General features: G+C 48.2%; 1 protein-coding gene across 1 annotated transcript; it reads right to left on the minus strand.

Annotated features, from left to right (window-relative positions):
* Positions 1 to 775: 775 nt before the first annotated feature.
* On the minus strand, positions 776 to 8471 carry HOXC13 (homeobox C13). The gene is made up of 2 exons (XM_055249793.1): positions 7660 to 8471; positions 776 to 2317 (listed from the first exon to the last, which is right to left on the minus strand). The coding sequence occupies exons 1-2, from the start codon at positions 8393 to 8395 to the stop codon at positions 2061 to 2063; spliced, it is 993 nt and encodes a 330-aa protein (XP_055105768.1). The 5' UTR covers positions 8396 to 8471; the 3' UTR covers positions 776 to 2060.
* Between the last annotated feature and the right edge of the window lie 10145 nt (positions 8472 to 18616).

Raw genomic sequence — 18616 nt, forward strand, 5'->3', positions numbered from 1 at the left:
TCTTTAACCTGACAACTTAATGATCTCATTAACTCTGCCAGATAGGGAGATAGGCACTGACGCGACCAGGAAAACACATTAGTGGTAGCATCTACATAGGCTCCTCATTGCCTAGAAGACTGGGGTTCCCAGGAATACAGAGAGTAAAAGTGGGATTGGTTTGGCAAACTGGGGGCCAAAGGGGTCCTAGCAGCTCAGTCTCTCTACATAGATTAAGTGGGAGGAAGAAAAGAGTGCAGCCAGGAAAAGCTGAGCTTGAAGCTGCCCCTGGCAGGCTGTGCTGACCCCATCCCAGCCCCAACTCCAGTCCTGAACTGGCTGAAGGTATTTGGGGCCCTCTGGGGCAATAGGGCACCAGGAGCCTAAGGTTAGTTCCTCACTGCCGCCGGCTCCCACCACATTTACCTCATCCAGTTCCCAGCTGGGATGCTACTTTCTCAGTACCCAGAACCAGATCTGAGCCCCAATTATTAACCGAAGTGACCATCAATGTATTTTTGTCACTGCCTCCAGGCCTTTCAGTCACCAGTTACATCTTTACTTCCTCAACAAACACTCATCTAAGTTGGGCATCAGGATGGGAAGTTTTCTCCTATATAGATGGTATAGATAACTCAAAAACTTAAGTGGAGCAAAACAAGGGTTTGGAATCTACCCAGCTGGGAGTGATCTCTATACTCCTCCCCTTGATCATTCTGGCTGAGTCAGGGCATAGTAGACTGTCCTGAAGAGCCAGTGGACAGAATAGACTTCAGAAAGAATCTGAGCAATAAAATCAAGGCAAAAAAAGATTTTATTTTAAAAACATGTTTGTGGGTTTTTTTCCTTTTTGCATTCAGTACATTGTCATTCAGACATCACAATACTATATACAGATACACAACATTAAAAAAAAAAAGCCTATTCCTGATGAACATTTCAAAAGAACACTGTTTTGTAATGCACCAGTGGGAAGGGAAGAGGCAAGGCGCCCCCACAGCACCAAGGTGGCCTTTGAGGAGGGAACTGTTAGGCAGCATCTACATTTAGCTAATTGAGGGCCAGATCTTCTTGCCTCTTGAACTAGATCCTCTAGCTTTCCTCTGGAAATCAGTAAAAGTGAAAGTGTGAGGAGTCCCTCCTGGGCTAGTGCCTTGATGGAAAGGTAACTGGAAAGGAACTTTGTTGAGGGACCCACTCTCCATCTCTTTGGAAGAGATGTTTATCCTTCGAAAAAAGCTGCTTCTGTGTCTGGCCTAATCCCCAACCTTACCACCTGGAGAGAGAAAGAGAGGAGAGAGAAGCCCTATTTAGCAGCGTGGCTGGAGTCTTTGTCCTCCTTGAATTTCCACATGTTGACTGACAGAGCAGAACAGGGGAGGCAGTGGGGCAAAGGCAGCTCCCACCTGGCCCCCAAAAATGCAGTTTCTTTGTTGGGATGGAGAATAGGGGCTGTGTCAACGCTTTTATGGAATTCCAGCTTTTACGGAAACATCCATACTCCAATCACCCTGCCAGATCCCTAATAATTATCATGAGTATTAACACGACTTTTAAAATATGCACAGAAAATCTTTACTGGGAAATCTTGCCTAAGGAGTGCGGGAGGGACAGCGAAGCAAAGTATGAGCTGGACAGATCCTGCCCGGAAGCTGCGCCCTTAGAGAAGGTCCTCTACCAGCCTGGTCATAGGATGAGGCAAGAATTGGGGCCATTCGGGATTCCCCAACCCTGCTGTGGCTGGAATGATTGGGCTCTGCGCTGCCACCGGACTTTCTGGCAAGGTGAGCGCAAGGAGGAGTAGAGGTCGACAGCCTTCCTCGCAGGGCCCACCCGGGACCCATTTCCAAAGCTGTTGAAGCCAGGTGAGTCCCATCTGGATGGGGGTGGAGGCTGGGGATGGGATAGGGAGTTGGGGATGGCCCAGCAGCACAGCCATGGAGCCTCTCTGCCTCCAGGCGGCGGGGTTCTTCTCTCTCCTTAACATTAAATACTCCTGCAGCCGCGCAGCGTCTTTTCCTGGGTTCGGTTATGGTACAAAGCGGTGACATAAATAGATGGGGCAAGCAGCGGGTGGGTGGTCAGGTGGAGTGGAGATGAGGCGCTTTCGATTTGCTGACCACCTTCTTCTCTTTGACCCGCCGGTTCTGGAACCAGATGGTTACCTGGCGCTCAGAGAGGTTCGTGGTGGCGGAGATGCGCCGGCGCTTCTCTTTGGTGATGAACTTGCTAGCCGCGTATTCCTTCTCTAGCTCCTTCAGCTGCACCTTAGTGTAGGGCACGCGTTTCTTGCGCCCGCGCCGATAGCTGCTCACCTCGGGCTGCAGGGGAACCACGTCTGCGGGGAGATAAGGCAAGCGGGAAGAAGTGAGGCACGCGGCCGGACTGGGATAGAGGACCCGAGGCTGCCTAGGCACAGAGTTCTGGCAGGGGCTCAACGGGGCCAGAGGATTGGTCTGCATAGTGAAGTTCCCTAATGCTTTTCATTTCTGTTATTTAGCAAGACCACAACTATGGTGAGGCCACTGGGCTCGAAGTTTAAGGGAGGGGGCGCCAAAAACTCGGTAATCAAGACGACATTTTAATGCAATGTTTAAAAAAGCAAAACGAATACAAAAACATCCATGATGAACAAAATATCAATTAAAAAATAAACATGGGTTCGGTATTACTGATTTTCTCTTTTGTTTCAGGCCCCAATATGGCTCTTCACAGCACTCAATATTAGGATCCTTGTGAACTTAGAAGGGGCCCTCCAAATTCCAGCCTGGCCTGCCATATTTGCAGAATTTCAGATATTCAGAAAAATCCCTCCTTCCTGCAGTTAGATTGCCTGGGTGCTTATTAGTTTATATTCTGCTCCGTTGTCAGAGGAAGGCATTCTGTTATATGTTTCAGGGAGGGCACGGCAGGCAGGGGGTCAGCTTCAGTGGGCCCAGACCACCAGATGGGTCTTCACGCCTTTGGACACTGGCCCTACTTTAGGGATGTGAGGCACAGATAGAAGATAAATGTCCAGGTGAAGCCAGCCTGCTTGGAGGTCCACACTCTAGGAATGGGGGTCCAATGTTGTGAACCACCTAACAACACCCAAGGTGGAGGGTCCTGAACCTGAGATATAGGGAATAAGGTGTCCCTGGAAGTAGAGGGTCCACACCGCAGTCCCACCAAAACAGAACAAATTCCGGTCCAACCCCCTTCCCTCTCCATTCCTTCACGGCTGAAGGAAACTGTCTACATCCTTTGCACCAACCATAACCCTAAACCCTAGATACCTGTCATCCAAACCAATACTACCAGTTCTGTTTCTTTAGGCTCTGAGAATTTCACAGAAACTAAAACCAATATATATCACTTCTAACTCCATTTTCTACTCCACCCTCATCCCTGTCAATAAAGCTCACAGCAACACTTTCAAGGGGAAGTGGAGGAACTAGGGAGATTATCTGGATAGCTCAGCCCTCAATTTTTTCCATGTAATTATTAGACTTTAGGTGAAAGCTAATGAGGGGGCTGAATATTTGGGGTTTCCCCTTCATTCTTACCACCTTTTGAAACTATAGACACAGCCCAGAGGGAAGACACAAAGTTCTTTCTGAAATGTTTGTTCCCAACCCACCCTCACAGAACACTTTCCCTGTACCCATCCCCATTGGGTCTGCTTTCTCTCAGGGACTCTATACACAATGGGAAGAGTAGTGGTCACAGTGAGACGCAGGGGAAAATAAAATGCTCAGGAAGAAAATGGGAGACATGGGGTCCAATGGCCTCATTTGACTGTCCTGGTGACAATTTCTCAGGAAAACTGTTGGACCTGGCATTTTTCTCTGCCTCTGTGAGAATAGACCATGATTTAAAAAAAAATCTAAGAAACAAAATAACTTTATTTAAACAGTATGGATCCTTTAGGTTAAAAAGTATTTGTTTTTGAACAAGACCTTTGCCTTTAAATCTCTCAGTTCTCAAATTTGTTTTACTCTTACAGAGGTAACCATGATTTGGGAAATTGATGATTTGTTGACAAGAATAAAATGAAGAGGATAAGTAGTGATACCATGAGTTTGTTGCTTTTGTTGTTGTTATTGTTGTTTTTAATCCTCAGAACATTTTTTCAGGATTATTTTGTTAAACTCATGTTACAAGATCAGGAATCTGAGGCTCAGAGTGGGTAAAATAACTTAAGTGGCAGAACCAGATTTTAAAGCCAGACTTTCTGACTCTTAAAATGATAGAGTAAGTTTTAAAATGGAAATAGGCCAGCTAATACAATCCAGCTTTAAGACACTTCCTTTTCCCCGGAGAAGAATAAAGTAGGGTAAAGGTGGGTTTTTGTTTCTGAATTAGCCAGATAATTGTCCCTAATTTTTTACTTTACTTTCCTTAAACTCTCACAATTAGCTATCCAATTTTGGTTTCCTAAATTCTAGCTCTAAATTTCCAGTCAGATTTAATCAACCCTAAAAAAAATTCAGTTTAAAAAGTAGGCAACTGGTTTAAACTGGTTATTTTTCTCTATAGGATGCCAAGGATTGATTTAGCCAATTTGTCCTGGATCAGACCAACTGCAGGTTGCTTTGGCCTCCTGGGGAAATAACTCCAGTCTTGCCTTCTCAAAGAAGCCCCCTTTCTTTGTCTGCTGCCTTATCTGGAAAGGAAGTGGTATGTAGAGGTGAAGAAACATCTGGTAGCGTAGACTTGGAGATGTGTGTACACTGCCTAAAGTGAGTGGGGGCTTAGTTATTAGTCTTACAATCACCCCTTCCCTAGTCTCCCTCCAGATCACACACACGAATGACTTCAAGCCTGGAAACCTGATAACACTTTTGAGGAGTAAATAAAAATCATCTCAGTGCTCAGCCATGACTTTCTTTTTGGGCTTGGGGGCCCCTGTGTTCAGCTCCCCACAGCCCACCCACTCTTGACCACCCGCCCCCCACAAGCGAGCTCTGGGCTCTGAAGAGTGCCTTGTCCAGCTAGAAATCCGGCTTGCTACTCTTCCCAACCCAAATCCAAAGGCTTGTCAGTAAAGACTTCTAGTATGGTCCAAAGAGCCCACTGTTTCTTTCTCCCTCTTTCTCTCTCCTGAACCCCATCTCTCTTTTTTCTCCCTTTCTGATTCTCTCCTGGAATTTCTGCCTCTCTGTCTCTCAAAAAAAATAAAAAAATAAAAAAATTAAAAAGTCTACACTCACCATAGGGAGAGAAAAAAAAAAAAAAACAGAGCAATAAAGCAAGAGTTTGTATAATTGGGAGAAGGAAGAAGCCACGACATATCTCGGCCCTAATTATCTGGATCTTGCTGAACAATTGCCTCCATCTCCCACACCAGCCCAGACTACCACAGATGAGGTTTCTCAGAGCCAGAGGCACTGTAGAGAGACAGCAGTGTTTATGCCTACATGTTGCCGAACAAACCACAATTGCATAGACAGAGTTATCTTGAAATCTCACTACTTCTAAAAGATCTCTGAGTGGGTAGAAAGATGGAGGGTGTCTGAAGATAATTTCTTATTTGTCTGCCTCTTGCCTGTACCTCTGCACTCACTGAGATACATCAGCCCAATTCTATTTCCACACGGGGATTGTGGGAGCACATAGCTGCTGCTGAGGCATGCTAGGTTTTATATACATTTCCATGCCATAATTTGCAAGTGTATTAAATCTCAATTGGGCTATACTTTTTTATTTCAAAGATATTTTTCTCTAGGAGGCTGTGATCAAAAAAGTATTTATTTTTAGTGGAGGTTTTCTTTGTTTTGTTTTGTTTTGTTTTCCTGGGAATCTTTGAGATGTTTATTTTGCTCAAAGATATTTCTCAGATTCCTCCTATCCTTCACCCCTACTCCACACCACATTCATACATGGAAGAGCTCCTTCTCTTCTACCTCTTCACTCTAAACCCATTGCACATTGCTCTGGGCCTGTGCCCCCATCCACAGTGGGTTTGGTGGGCACCTGCTCCCTTACCCCTTAGCCCCTTGGCATAGCCCATTGGCTTCCCTGCCCCAGGAATTCCTGCTGGACCCCAATCTCCTAAGAAGCTTTGTGTTTTGGTGAGATAGAGAATTAAAGGGCCATCTCTCTAAAATACATTGCTGTATTATGAACATGTGACGTGTCTTTCTAGAAATGTATTATTGTATATTTAATATTAGGTAGTTAATAAAAGAAATCATATTATATAAAAATATTATAGCCAATACAGGGTAGGTGATGCATAATACCGTGTACTAAAATTGTACTATCCTTAATTCTGGCAATCAGAAGTCAGGGTGCCCAGTGTAAGTCATACCCTGGTATTGAGTTGTGTTATACTAAGTAATTTCATAATATTCACAAGAATGTTATTTGCTACCCTCTCTAATATCATTCAGTATTTTTTTTTAAACCACCTACCTCTGCCTCCAATTCCGTATGCAGAGGAATTTCAGGCCCACCCTCAGGAGGTCTTTGGGTCTATGCTTTCCAAGGAAAACATCCCTGAGCTTGGCATGTGGAGCTGGTCGGGGAGCTGGGCACTGTCGGGAGACATCTGTGGCTGCCCTGGGCCCCCCACCCCCAAAGACCTCTGTAGGCATCAGAAGGGAGAACGCTCTCCCACTGAGCTCTGCTTACAGGGAGAACAGACTCAAATGCTGGACTCCCTAGACCGGAATCCTGATTTCTCAGCACAAGGCAGGATCCAAAGCTCTTGGTGTGATTTTGGGAAACCTGGGACTGGTCTTGTCCGCAAGGAGAGCGGTGGGATTTACAGGATCCTTTCTCTCTTCAACTGGAGACGGAACAAGAGAGGAATGAATTCTCCCTTCCCATCCTTAGCCAGACAAGACCAAGCGGTCCACAGCCTGGGTCTGGACTCCAGAAGCCCCTGAACAGATCTTCCTCTCTCATTTCTCATCCCCACGCCCTTCTTTCTGTGTTTGGGGCACCAATAACTAACTCCTTTTCTCGACCAAATATGGGGGAGTTGGCAGTGGAAATGTCTATAGGTTTGAGCTCAATATACCAAAGAGGCAAAGAAAACTTTACAACGCTGGGGAGGGATTCTAGCCTCCTCTCCACTCCCTCTCCAGAGATTTTGGATCTTCTGTTCCCTCAACAATCAGGAAATTCGTGGCCAGATTTTTAAAATAAGTCAAGAAAGGAAAAAAAGAAATCCCACATTTCTGTAGGCCCCAGCAAATTAGTCCCCTATTTAAAAAATACTGTTTAATGCCTGAACGATCCTGCAAATTCTGTCAAAGAAAGTGGGGGTTCTTATTCTCCCCCTTCCCCAGTTATTCGGTGGGTTGGTGGTTTTGTCCTGGATTCCAAGGCACTATAGGCCCACCCCGCCCCCATCCCTGGCTGGAAGCGGGTTTAGGGGCCAAGAGCCCGGCGGGAGGCTGGAGCCTGCAAGGGGAGGCGGAGGCGAGCTACCGGACGGAGGAGAGCTGGCGGCCCGGCTTTCGGGCGCCTGTGATTGCTTCATTCTCGGCCGGGCAGCTACAGAGAACGTGTCGGAGCAGATTTCTTCCCCGGCGCATTCCTCAGTGCAGCTCGCCCGGCCGGCTCCATAGGCAGCCCAGCCGAGCGGGCGCGCCGGGGCCAGACGGCGGGGGTGGCTGGGGCGCGGAGCCCCGGGGCAGGCAGGGCGGGGAGGGGTCCCCGGCGGCGGCGGCGCTCGGGTCCCTTCCTTACCTGGGAAGGGAGACTTCCAGAGGTGGGCGGACTGCGACTGCTCCTTGGAGCAGTACACCTGACTGTCCCAGCCATTGGAGAGAGCCCAGTGCTGGTAGCCTTCGACGGGGATGAGCGCGTCGTGACGCGGCTCCGGGTGCCCGCTGATCCCGGGCACCACCGACACGTCCAGGTAGCCGGGCATCGCCTGGTAGGAGCTGGCGAAGCTGGGGTAGAAGGCGAACTCCTTGGCCCTGGAGGACAGGTCGTCACCGGGCAGGGCGCCCGACGGCTCCGGGTATTTATCGCCCGGGTGGTAGGCGCAAGGCTTCTGCTGCAGGTTCACGTTGTGCGACAGGCGGCAGCCGTAGTAGCTGCCCCCGAAGGGGTAGCCGTAGCCCAGGGTGGCGCTAGACGAGGTGGGGGGTGCGGGCGGCGGGGCACACTGGCGCGCCGCCTCCGGGGCCGGGATGTCCGTATAGACGGCGCCCTGAGGGGCGCCCAGGGGAGCCGGCGGGCGGCCCAGCACGGGGTGCGGAAGCAGGTCGCGGCAGTGGCTGGCCGGGCAGCTGCTGCCCAGACCATCCATGTTCGGGGCTTTGCCGGGGCTCGCTCCGCTGCAGCCGCCCCCCGCTCCGCCCGCGCCGCCGCCGCCTCCTCCTCCGCAGCCTCCGATGCTGCTCTCCGCCGCGCTGTCCTCATAGACGTACATAAGACTCTCCGGCCAGCGTGGATGCAGGAGCAGCGAAGTCGTCATGACATGATCTGCTGGAGCTTTTTAAAAACTCCACTTGCCAGAGGCAGCGAGCTGGGGAGACACCTCGCTCCTGTTTCCCCTCCCCCATCCCTCCCCTCTTCTCTCCACCCCTCCCCTCCTCCTAGTGCTTCCACCTCCCTCCCTACATTCCCTCTACGCAGGCGGAGACACTTCATTAGGAAATCCGCCGGCTCCCGCTCTCCGCCTCTCAGCCCCCGCCCCGCGCCCACGTGACCCACTCTGCGCATGTGATGCTCCGGCCAGGTCTCCTGGGGTTCCCTCCCCTCGAGGTGGGGCGGGGCGAAAGGAAAAAGGTCTCTGCTGATTGGATCTCAGGTAGGCCAAAGGAGGCGGGAGCTGGGAGATTTAAAGGGACAGGGAGACGCCCCTGGCAGGCCCCAGGGAGGGAGGCGGTGGGGGGGGGAGGCTGAATTTGGCCGACGCAAAGGGATCTAGGGAGGAGAGGGCTGTAACTGGGAGCCTCCGCCTAGGCATAGGATGTGCACCGGGGAAACAGACCCCTACCCCCAAACCGATCACTGTGACTGCCCAAGTCTCTGGATTGGGGCTTGAAGCTAAGGGTGGGGAAGAAACCAGATTTTAAAAAATAATAAATGAAAACAATAGAAAACAGGCAGGAGCGCTCCGGCCCTGGCAGCTCCCCTCCGCTCGCGGCTGGAAAGAACCCGATGCTGCGTAGCGAGCCTTTGATGCCGGGATTGTGTTTCCATTTCCTACCTTCAGCCACTTTCCCCAAAACCCCAGATGTCTGAAAAGGACACTCTCCTTTACCTCGCTGGATTTTTCTCAAGCGGAGAGGGGTGTGACAACCCCTAAATACAGAATTCATCACCTGGGGCAGGGGATTGAGAGGCAATGGGATATACTCGGCAATAAATGGAGAAAGAATTAAACGAGGGAAATAAAAGCAATAGAATAGACTGATATTTCAATATGCAATAGAAATAAAAAATCTCACAGTGAGGTTTTTCAAAGAAATGCAGGTGGTGGGGCGCAAGATTCAGCCTGGGAAAGCTAAAAGCCCTGGATGCGAAGGAGAGCGCGCTTTCTATAGGTATACAAAAGAAAACGTGGAAAATAGGGGAGATTCAGTGCTACACCTTTGGAGGGACCTCTCTCTGGCGCCACTCTGGGGGACCCTGCGGAACCCACCTCTGCCCTCAGGGGCCTGGGTTAAGCCACATCGACAGAGTCCCCAGTTTGAATACCCGCACTGGAGCTCCCACGGCTTTCTTAGGTCACCCTCTTTTAGTGCGGAATAGTTTCATGATCTAAAACTGCCCCCTATTTCAAAGAAAAAATTAACACCAACTTACTGATTCTTCAAAAGCTCTCCCTTCTTTCCTCCCAATCTCCCAACTTGTCAGGAGCCTCAATAGAGTCAACTCTTTCTGAGAGAGCATCTCCGTGGAATTGAGTCAAGTTCCCTTTCAGCACAGGACCTCCCTGAGAAATCGTAATGAAGAGAGAAAAATAAGAGGGGAAAGAATATTAAATAAGAAAGAAAGCATTTCCTTCTTGCCTGCCTCTGCTACAGATTTTAAATGCTGAGTGGTCGTGTGCAGCCAGCGCACAGGCCATGGCCACACAGCAGCGCCTCGCTCAGCCAGACCTACTGCACCCCTCAAATGGAGAGCAAATGGACAGGTCTGCAGAGACCGCTTCGGGCCACCTCCCTCCTCTTTGTGGGGAGAAGGTGGTGTTTGACGGTTGAGAGCACCCGGACATTGGTGAGTTAGGATAGTAATTCTTATCTGGGTGATCTTCATCCAGAAGGGTCAGCTCAGAGTTCAGAAAGCAGGCTGCGGGCTGGGCTGGCATTAGGAGGAAAAATACAACAGAAAGAGAGTTAAGACATAAGGAGATCAGCTCCAGTGTGCATTGAGGGCAATGACGGAGGGGCGAGGAGAGATGAGCCCAGTGGAAGATAGGGTCTTGCTGGGAGCCGGTTCTGCTAGGAAACTGCTTATCCTGCTGCTGGAGTCCAAGGTCAAGGTAAAACGAGGAGAGCAAACAGGGCCTGGCCAAGTCTAGACTGGGTTGTATGACCTTGGCCCCCTTGCCTAAGGCCTGGCTGGTGGGGGTGGGTGGGTGGGGACGCCTGCCTTTTTCCAGCCGCGGGTAGTAGAGGTGGAACCCAGATCCTGGCCTCCCCTTCTGTGAAGTGCTGCTGCCAGGTGGAAGAACTGGGGCGCTGTGGACAGGGTTCTGCAGTGCTGCCAGGAGAAACAAAGGGCCTGAAACGCCCACCCCATTCTTGGGGCTCCCTCCCCGGTCAGGCCCAACGCCAGACCCGTTTTCCGCGGGCCAGGACTCAAAGACACGTCCCAAGCCTTTGGGAGTAGGAACCAGAATGGCGGGAGTAGGAACCAGAACGGCGTGAAGGATCTGGGTGCAGGGCGGCCAAGCAATAAATAAAATTAATAGTATGGTCTTTTCCAGGTTTATATAAGAGCATTAACTATTCCTATTGCAATGAGATATAGATTTAATTAACCCGGCAACTTTACAATTCCATTTACTAGGAGCACTATGCGGCCAAAATTTAGTGGCGAGAAGAAAGAAAGGGAACCATAGTCCTCTTCCTCAAGAAGACCAGCCGAAGTTGTAGGCCCCCAAAGCGACTTGGAAGAGTGGGAAGGCTGGAGGGGAAAGTTTGGGCTAAGGGCGCTAAAGGCGGCTGGGGAAGTCCGCGTGCTCTGAACAATTCCCTCTTCTTTTGCTCGGTTCCCCAAGACCTTTCGCGCCTGCAAACGCAGTCTCCAAGTCGGGGGGCGGGGGGGCACCGGGATCGGGGAGGGAGGCGCCGAGGCAAGAGCTTGCAGGAGGGCGGTGGAAAGAAAAGCCTTGTTGGTTAATTAACTTTAAACCTGGGGTGGTTTCTTCCCCCTCCCCCGAAAAAAAAAATATGGATCTCGCTGAGACACAAATAAAATCAAATTAAACACTCCAGGAGAATATACACCACTAGAAACGTAGTAATTATATCTCCAAGGCGATCTCGCCCTAGAAAGCCTTTCCAAGGCCTGGCGCTGAAACCCTCGGCTGCGGTGCTCACCAGGGCTCGCCCCGCTGGCCTTCGGGGATGAGGCGGTGAGGTTTGACTGTGGATGAAGTTTAGAGAAAATCCAGCTCCTGGTATGCGGAGAAAGACGGAGCATTTAATTATACGGAAGGAAAATGGAAAACGGCTCCTCAGCCTCGTCAGGAAGCCCCGGCTCTGCTCCCGGCTGCTTTTTCAAAGGGACTTCTACAACCGCGGAGCGGCAGGAGCCACTCTGCCCTCAGCTACAGCCCATGAACCGAGCTCTCGGCTAAGTTCAACTCTGAAATGTTTTCTTTTAAATGCTCCAACACAGAAAGGAGATATTTAATATGCTTTTTCACGGGAAGCGTCTGTGTATGTGTGTGTGCGCGAACGCGCGCGTTCGTGCCTGTGAGTTTAGGGATGGGTGCAGGCTGCCTGCACTGTTTCAGCACACGGCCTTGTGGACACAGCCCAAATGTGTTCCTAAAGATACCCAGCTCTCTGCCTAAATCCTCTGTATGCAAATAAAGGTCTCTGCTTGTCTGTCTGTATACACTTTTAATTTGCATGTTCTTCCTACTTACAAAGACATCCCCCAGGAAAATATAGAAAAATGAAGAAGCAGATGTCTGTGTCTTTTTGAAGCTGAGGGGTGGAATTCATGCCCCACTGTATCTAAGACGAAGTCAGAGGTGTAACTTAGCAACATTTGCAAGCGGAGGGAGCAAGCCTGATGCACACATTTGAGGGCTGGGTGTAGCTTCAATGCTAGGCTAGGGAAAAGGATGAAAGAAATGGCATTGCTGTGTCCCTTATTCAATGCCCAGATTTCCTCCTCTGAAAATTAGGTGTCAGACGATTTCTCTCCCTGCAGCCCTTTTCTCTGTTTCCTCCATGTGGGCGCTGGGGGTGGGGGGAGCTTAAAGCGCTGAAGCTCCTGCTCCCCCAACCCGCTTTTTATGGGAGAAATTCCAGTTTTAAAAAAGGAGGGGGTGGGTTGAGGCTATAAGAGAACAAAGAGCCTCACCACTATGGGGTCTGGATTCTGGCCCAGACTTGGGGCCTTATAGGGCAGGCAAAGGGTTTGGGGGCTCTTTCCTGTCCAAGGTTCAGGCTGCCGATGGAGGAGGAGATTTGTGGAGGATAGAGGAGGACGGGGCCTGAGCCAGCCAAGAAAGGGATGTTTGAGAGAGGCCACTTATAGGAAGGGATTGGGGGTTCAGAAAGGGCATATGAGGGGGTATACCCTTGAGGGTGTGTCTGTGTGGGAAGACCCTCCCACATGCTTGGAGAAAATTCCTGATGGGCTGCAGAGGGTGATATTGGTAGAGAAGGAAAGAAAACTGGCTGATCCTGGAGCTGCCTGGACCTACCCAACCCCCTCCCCTCCTTTTTCCGTTCCCTCCACTTCTCTGGGCTCCAGGAGGTCCCTTCGTCCCTGCAGCCATGGACCCTGCAGACATGGATGCCACCTCCCAGGCTCCTGGATCCCTCTGGAACCTGCTCTACTTTGATCTCTCTACTCCCACAGCCCAGCCTCTGAAAAGGGCCACTGGGCCTCTTCTACTAGCTTGGGAACTCACCTCCTGGACAGCAGCTGCCATCCTGGCATCTTCCACCTTTAGTGTTCTCCCTCCCTAGGCCCCCAGCTTGAGGGAAGATGGGACCAGGGTAGCTGAGGCATCACTTTGCTCCTTGTTTCAGAGTTTTCTGCTCTTAAACCCAAATTTGCCTTCCTCCAGGCCCCACTTATTTTCCTGTGGTAGATATCAGGGAAATCCATTCCTCTCTGCTGCCTAGTTAGGACTTGCAGTGCTGGCTGAGGTTTGGGGTCACCCAGAAGACCTTTTCCTCTCTGGCTCTGCAGGGATCCATACAGGGGGTCCAAGTTTAGGCTATCACAAATCTCCTGGCTTCTCCTCTAGCATGCCCCTAGCTGCAGACTCTGCTTGGTGGTGTACTGGGTTTGGTCGGGGGAAGTCAAGTGGCCCATTCCATGGAGAACTGTCAGGAAGCCTCCTCCGATGGCTTCTGGAGTCCCCAACCCCAGTCCTGTTTCTTTCACAGCTTCCCCACCCTCCTAGCCCTGCCAAGCTCATCACAGAGCCCCTTCCCCAACCCTCCTCATTCCCTCCTTCCTCAGCCCTTTTCTAGCCCTTACCCCACCCACCGCCTTTTCTTTTTGGGCAGTATCTCAGTCAGTCACTTGGCCCCCTCCCTACTCTTACCCTTCATTGACAAAAGAAGTTCAGGGAATAAACACAGAGTTAAGAAATTGACAAAGTATCTCCTCCCACCTTCTGGCTTCACCACAGCCCCTACCCCCATCCTGTCCTCTACTGGGGGAAAAGGGCCCCTGTCCCCTTCCTTTCCCACTAAACACCCTTCCCCTTTTAGGAAGCCCTTCAGAAACAGACAAATAAAATCTCTCTCGGTTTTAGGGCCTGTCTGAGAGGGAAGTCCAAGTTCATTTTCAAGTTAGACAAGAGAGCTGAGCGGGGATGGGGAAGAGGTGGAGGAGTATTTGCTGGGGGCTGAGTTTGGCTTCCTCGTAGAGACCTAACAAAAGCCCCTGTTGGTCAGAAAGCCAACAAACCGAATGCCTGGAAAAGGTATTTATCACTTTTGATCATTTCCTTCATCTTTTAAAGTTTAGGTTTGAGGCTCCTAGAAGGGAGGCAGACCAGCCCATCTTTTTTTCCTTCTTTTAAAAGATTTCCAGTTACTTTAAAAACAGATATGGAAAATAACATTTTACTTAGGGCAGGGAGGGGATGGGCCTCAATTCAGCATTCTTCTGGGTCAAAGTGCACTGGTTAACCTGTCCCAAAGAATGACCAAATACAAAAGGCATAGCCAAAGGGGCCGAGCATTTCACCTCTTATGAGGTGAGGGAGGCCTCGAAGTGGGGTCCTAAAAGGGAGATAATGGGAGGAATATATATATATATTTCATCACAGGGAAGAGGAAAAATTATATCCTAGATGGATCACAGCCTAGTTCTCTCCATGACCAGACACCTCAGCAGTTGCAGCCAAAGCACATTCTAATATGAAAATCACTGAGCAGAACACAAGAAATTAAAGGACTTTCAGAAGATGCCTCATCAAAAGAAAGAAAATTTAACCCCTCCACTTCCAAAAGAGAGGGAAGACAGACCCAAGGCTCAACTAAAGGGGGAAAGAAACACCTTTTTGCTAAAATGACTAACCTTGACTGGGATCTATGGAACAAAAAGGTAGAAGGGAGCTTGTATATTTGGGTATCTGGGACAAGAATCTCACTGGTAGTAATTAATTAAATCATCCTAAACATATATAATTTGATACAGTTTTAGTGACTGGAGGGAAACTCACTCTGATATCCTTGGAGTTGGGGACTGTTAAACTTTCCCTCCCTCACTGCCTCCTCCCTCTCATCCAAATTTTCCTCTCTTCAGGGAGTATTTAGAGGCAGTTTTTAAATCTTAGCCTTGGTGTTGCCTTGTATATGCAGCAAAGCTGATGAAATCTAAGGAACTAGAAAGGAGAATGGGGGCGTTCATTTTTCTTTTCCCAAATATTGAAATTATGCATTCACCTGCATAGTCAGAAAAAATTTAACTCAGATCAGAGGAAATATCTTTCAAGGCAAAGAGACCACCCCAGACACCTCGAATTTGATAGTCTTTAGCATTTCTGGGGAACATGATTGTTAAGTCCTGGTTTTTGGACAGTGCCCATGCTGGGGAACATGTGTTAAAACAAGTATGCATTGTGCTTGTGTAGTATGGAGACATTTGTGGGTGTTGTAACAGTGGTGCTGGTTGGGGCAGGCTGATGAGGTGGATATGAAAAGGAAGAAAACATGGTTAGATTGTGAGCTTGGGAAAGACCCAACTGCTTTATTCAGACAGTCGTCTCTCCTGAGGCTTAACCACTATAAGCAAATAGATGGGAAAGAAGAACATCCTCAAGTTTGCAGAGCAGCATTTCTTAAAGCCCAAAAACAGGGTACCTTGTGCAATTCTTCTCCTACTCCGAGGCCTTGGGAGAATAGTCTGCTATAGCCTGTATTTGTGATTTAAAGCACTTGTAGCTCTCTTTTCAGTGCTTGGCTTATTAATGAATTTCCTTCCAAAGAAGAAATATAGATTTATTCCCCTCATCTATTATAGACTTATTTCTACAAGAAAGTATGTAGTATATGTTTTTCTTGGTGTTATGGGAACTTCAGATAAATATTAACATAAGAAATGTGTCCTCAGATACCCATATCCATATAATTAGGATTACCTTATTATCCATACAATAATCTTACAATTTTTTAAAAATAATATATTCTTTGAATATGACAACATAGTTATGTTTAATTAAAAAGTTTAAAGGCTTTAATTGTGTTTATGCTCACACTGAGATGGGGGAGGCTTGACCAACATATAGTTCTGTGGGTAAAGACGTAAGACGTGTATTAGTACAGATGCTTTGTTAAAATGCATTTCCATTCATGTTGTTTTCTAATGCAGTCAGCCATTAAACGGAAATGGAATTTAGGTATATGTAAGTGCAGAGAAGCTTTTTAGAGTTATATTTTTAATAGATAATAAAAACACCATGTCTAAGAGAATAAAAACACCACGTCTTTGCTGTTGCTCCCAGACAATTCTCTGGAGGATTTTTCCCTTAGGCATCATTTAGCGGCATTGTGCTCCTGAAACCAACTTGCCATCTCGCCAAACTTGGCAGTACCCTGGCGTTGGCTTTTCTTTCAGCGCAATTTTCTTCCACGGATTTTGGGATTCGGGTCGCTTGCGGAGCCCGGTTGGAGATTCCGCTCAGCCTGAGGAGTCACCGCCGCCTGGCTCCGCCAGGAACTCAGCGCCAGCATCTAACTCCTTCTCTTCCTTTTCCTGTGGATTTCTCCCAAGACAGAGAGTTCCTTAGTTTATTTTAATATGCTGGTTTAAAAAATTTACATACAGTAATTGTTTAGTATTTTATTTCACTAACCCAGACCAAGCTTCTTGGCGAAAGCCCTTCCCCACAAGACAATAAATGGCCGACTGGAGAGCGGCAGGATGAGTGCCCGCACTAGGAAGCGCCCGCTCCACTGCCCAGCGCTAGAGCAGGTCCAGTGGGGCAGGCATAGTCACACACGCAATCCTGATTGATGCCCTGTGTGTACGTTATGTGCACCTATTGCTGAGCACACAGGTGGGTACATTTATTTGTGGGGGTAGGAGAGACTCAAGTAAGCTCCTGGAGAGCTCTGAGTGTGTGGGTAGACAGCGGACTCACCCTAGGGCCTGGGCATTCATGAGCATGCTTGTATGAACAGACGCGGAGGATCGGGAGCTAGGTCCCTGTGCCTCCAGAGAGACACAGCCTGACTGCCAATTTCCCCTCACGACATCCACTGCCAAGACCAAGAATCAGCCTTCCCTTTCTTCTCCCCTCACAGGTCCCTGTGGAAAGGGGTCCTCCCAAATGGGGAAACAAATGAATAAAAAGACTATTTTCTGTTGTTTAAGCCCAATTTTGGGGTAGGGAAGTGTGACAAAGATAATCATACACCTATAAAGATTTGTCAAAGAAGGTTGAGTGAATCTCGGGCTCAAAAAGAAATGTGGGGAAGTAGGAGGTGGTGGGCAAGGGCTGGGAACCAAAGGGAGAGAAACCATGATAATAGACTTCTGAAAAGCTGGTTAATCTTAGCTGGAATAATGGCAAAGGAAGAAAGCAAATTATTCAGCTCTCAGGAATCTTATTATTAATTTTGATGTGGCTCTGTAGTTGTTGTCATTTGCTGAATACAATACATATGAAATGGCATGGTTATGTCTTATACAGAAGCCTACAATGACAATATGCACTTACAGTTGGTCATGTTTCAAATCTACTTTTAAACTTGGTGCACTGGGGTCTACAAAGTTCCTATTTTAAGTCTTATCTTTAAAATGCTTTGTACTTAAATAGTAGGGGCAAGTTCATAAACAGTGGTGAATTTTTCCTTCCAAATGTTACCAGTAAGAAAAGCGGATTCACTACCTTTAAAAGTTTAGCCTCATCCTCACCCTTAAAAAAAGTTTCCCAAATGTGGTTAATCCTGGGAAGAAGAAAGCCCAACCAACCCTCTCCCCGTCAAACATGACTGCTCCTTGATCCTTGATAGGAAAGTGAGTTCTTTGCAAGGTCCAGAAACACCCACTGCAGTCTCCTGGCTTCTCTGGGCTCACTCCTCAGGCTGTGAAGCCAACAGGGGATCTCAGATGCTCTGCCCAGTACACCTGAAAGACAAATCTGAATTTGCAGTTTCAAGTCGAGTTTCCACCTGAAGGCTATGTGGGTGATGCCCCAACTTCGCTTTGCAAGTACATATTCAGCTGAAAAACTATGTGGAGGAGTCTGGTCCTACCAAGCTACGATCTTCTTGGAAAAAAAAAAGAACAAACAAACAAAATGGAGCCCAAATATTCTTTCTGCCAAGAAATAAAATTTTTCATAGACACAAGTAGAAACCCATGTTTGTTCCCTCTTCTCTCTCTCTCTCGTGTATATACACACATATATACACACACACATATACACACATACATGCATTTTGGTGACTTGATCTAACTCTATACATTTTATCACAACAGATACAATATCCTCCAGGAAATAATGCCCAGGAAGGCGACTCTGTCTTTCCATACAAGGAAAAATGCACAGAAGGCCAATTTCACCGTCTTGGAGCACTGTTCTCTATTAGATTTTCCTTGTTTCTCTCTCTTTTTACTGTCCAGCGATGATGAGTCTCCACAAACAATCAGAATTTGCATTTTTCCTGAATTATTCAAATAATCGAAAGGTGAGTGACGAGAGGAGGACTTATCTGAATTATTCGATAATTAAGCTTTCAGGATTTTTATTTTATTTTTATTTTTTTATTTTAGAATGCAGGATTAACGTTGTTCCCTATCCCCAACTTCAGGGGGAACCTTGAGGCTGTAAACCCGCCTCACACAGTGGAGCCTGGAGTATGGGGTCCATGCTATTTGAACAGGGAACATGTTTGTAATAACTTCAAAATCTACCTTGGTTACAAATACCTAGGACAGTGAGGAACATCCCCACCCCCCGCACCTTGCTCTCCACCTTTTCTTCAGCCTTTTCTTGGTAGCTTCAGCATCAAGTATCAAAAGCTGTGGGGGA

Source organism: Symphalangus syndactylus, chromosome 17 (assembly GCF_028878055.3).
Source record: "Symphalangus syndactylus isolate Jambi chromosome 17, NHGRI_mSymSyn1-v2.1_pri, whole genome shotgun sequence".
NCBI lineage: Eukaryota > Metazoa > Chordata > Mammalia > Primates > Hylobatidae > Symphalangus > Symphalangus syndactylus.

What these genes read in the sequence shown, in the direction of transcription:
- HOXC13 (XM_055249793.1), bottom strand. Translation starts at nt 8,395, where the DNA reads ATGACGACTTCGCTGCTCCTGCATCCACGCTGGCCGGAGAGTCTTATG. An exon ending in CTGGAAGTCTCCCTTCCCAG is followed by an intron (nt 2,318 to 7,659) that starts GTAAGGAAGGGA and finishes ATCTCCCCGCAG; the next exon opens with ACGTGGTTCCCCTGCAGCCC.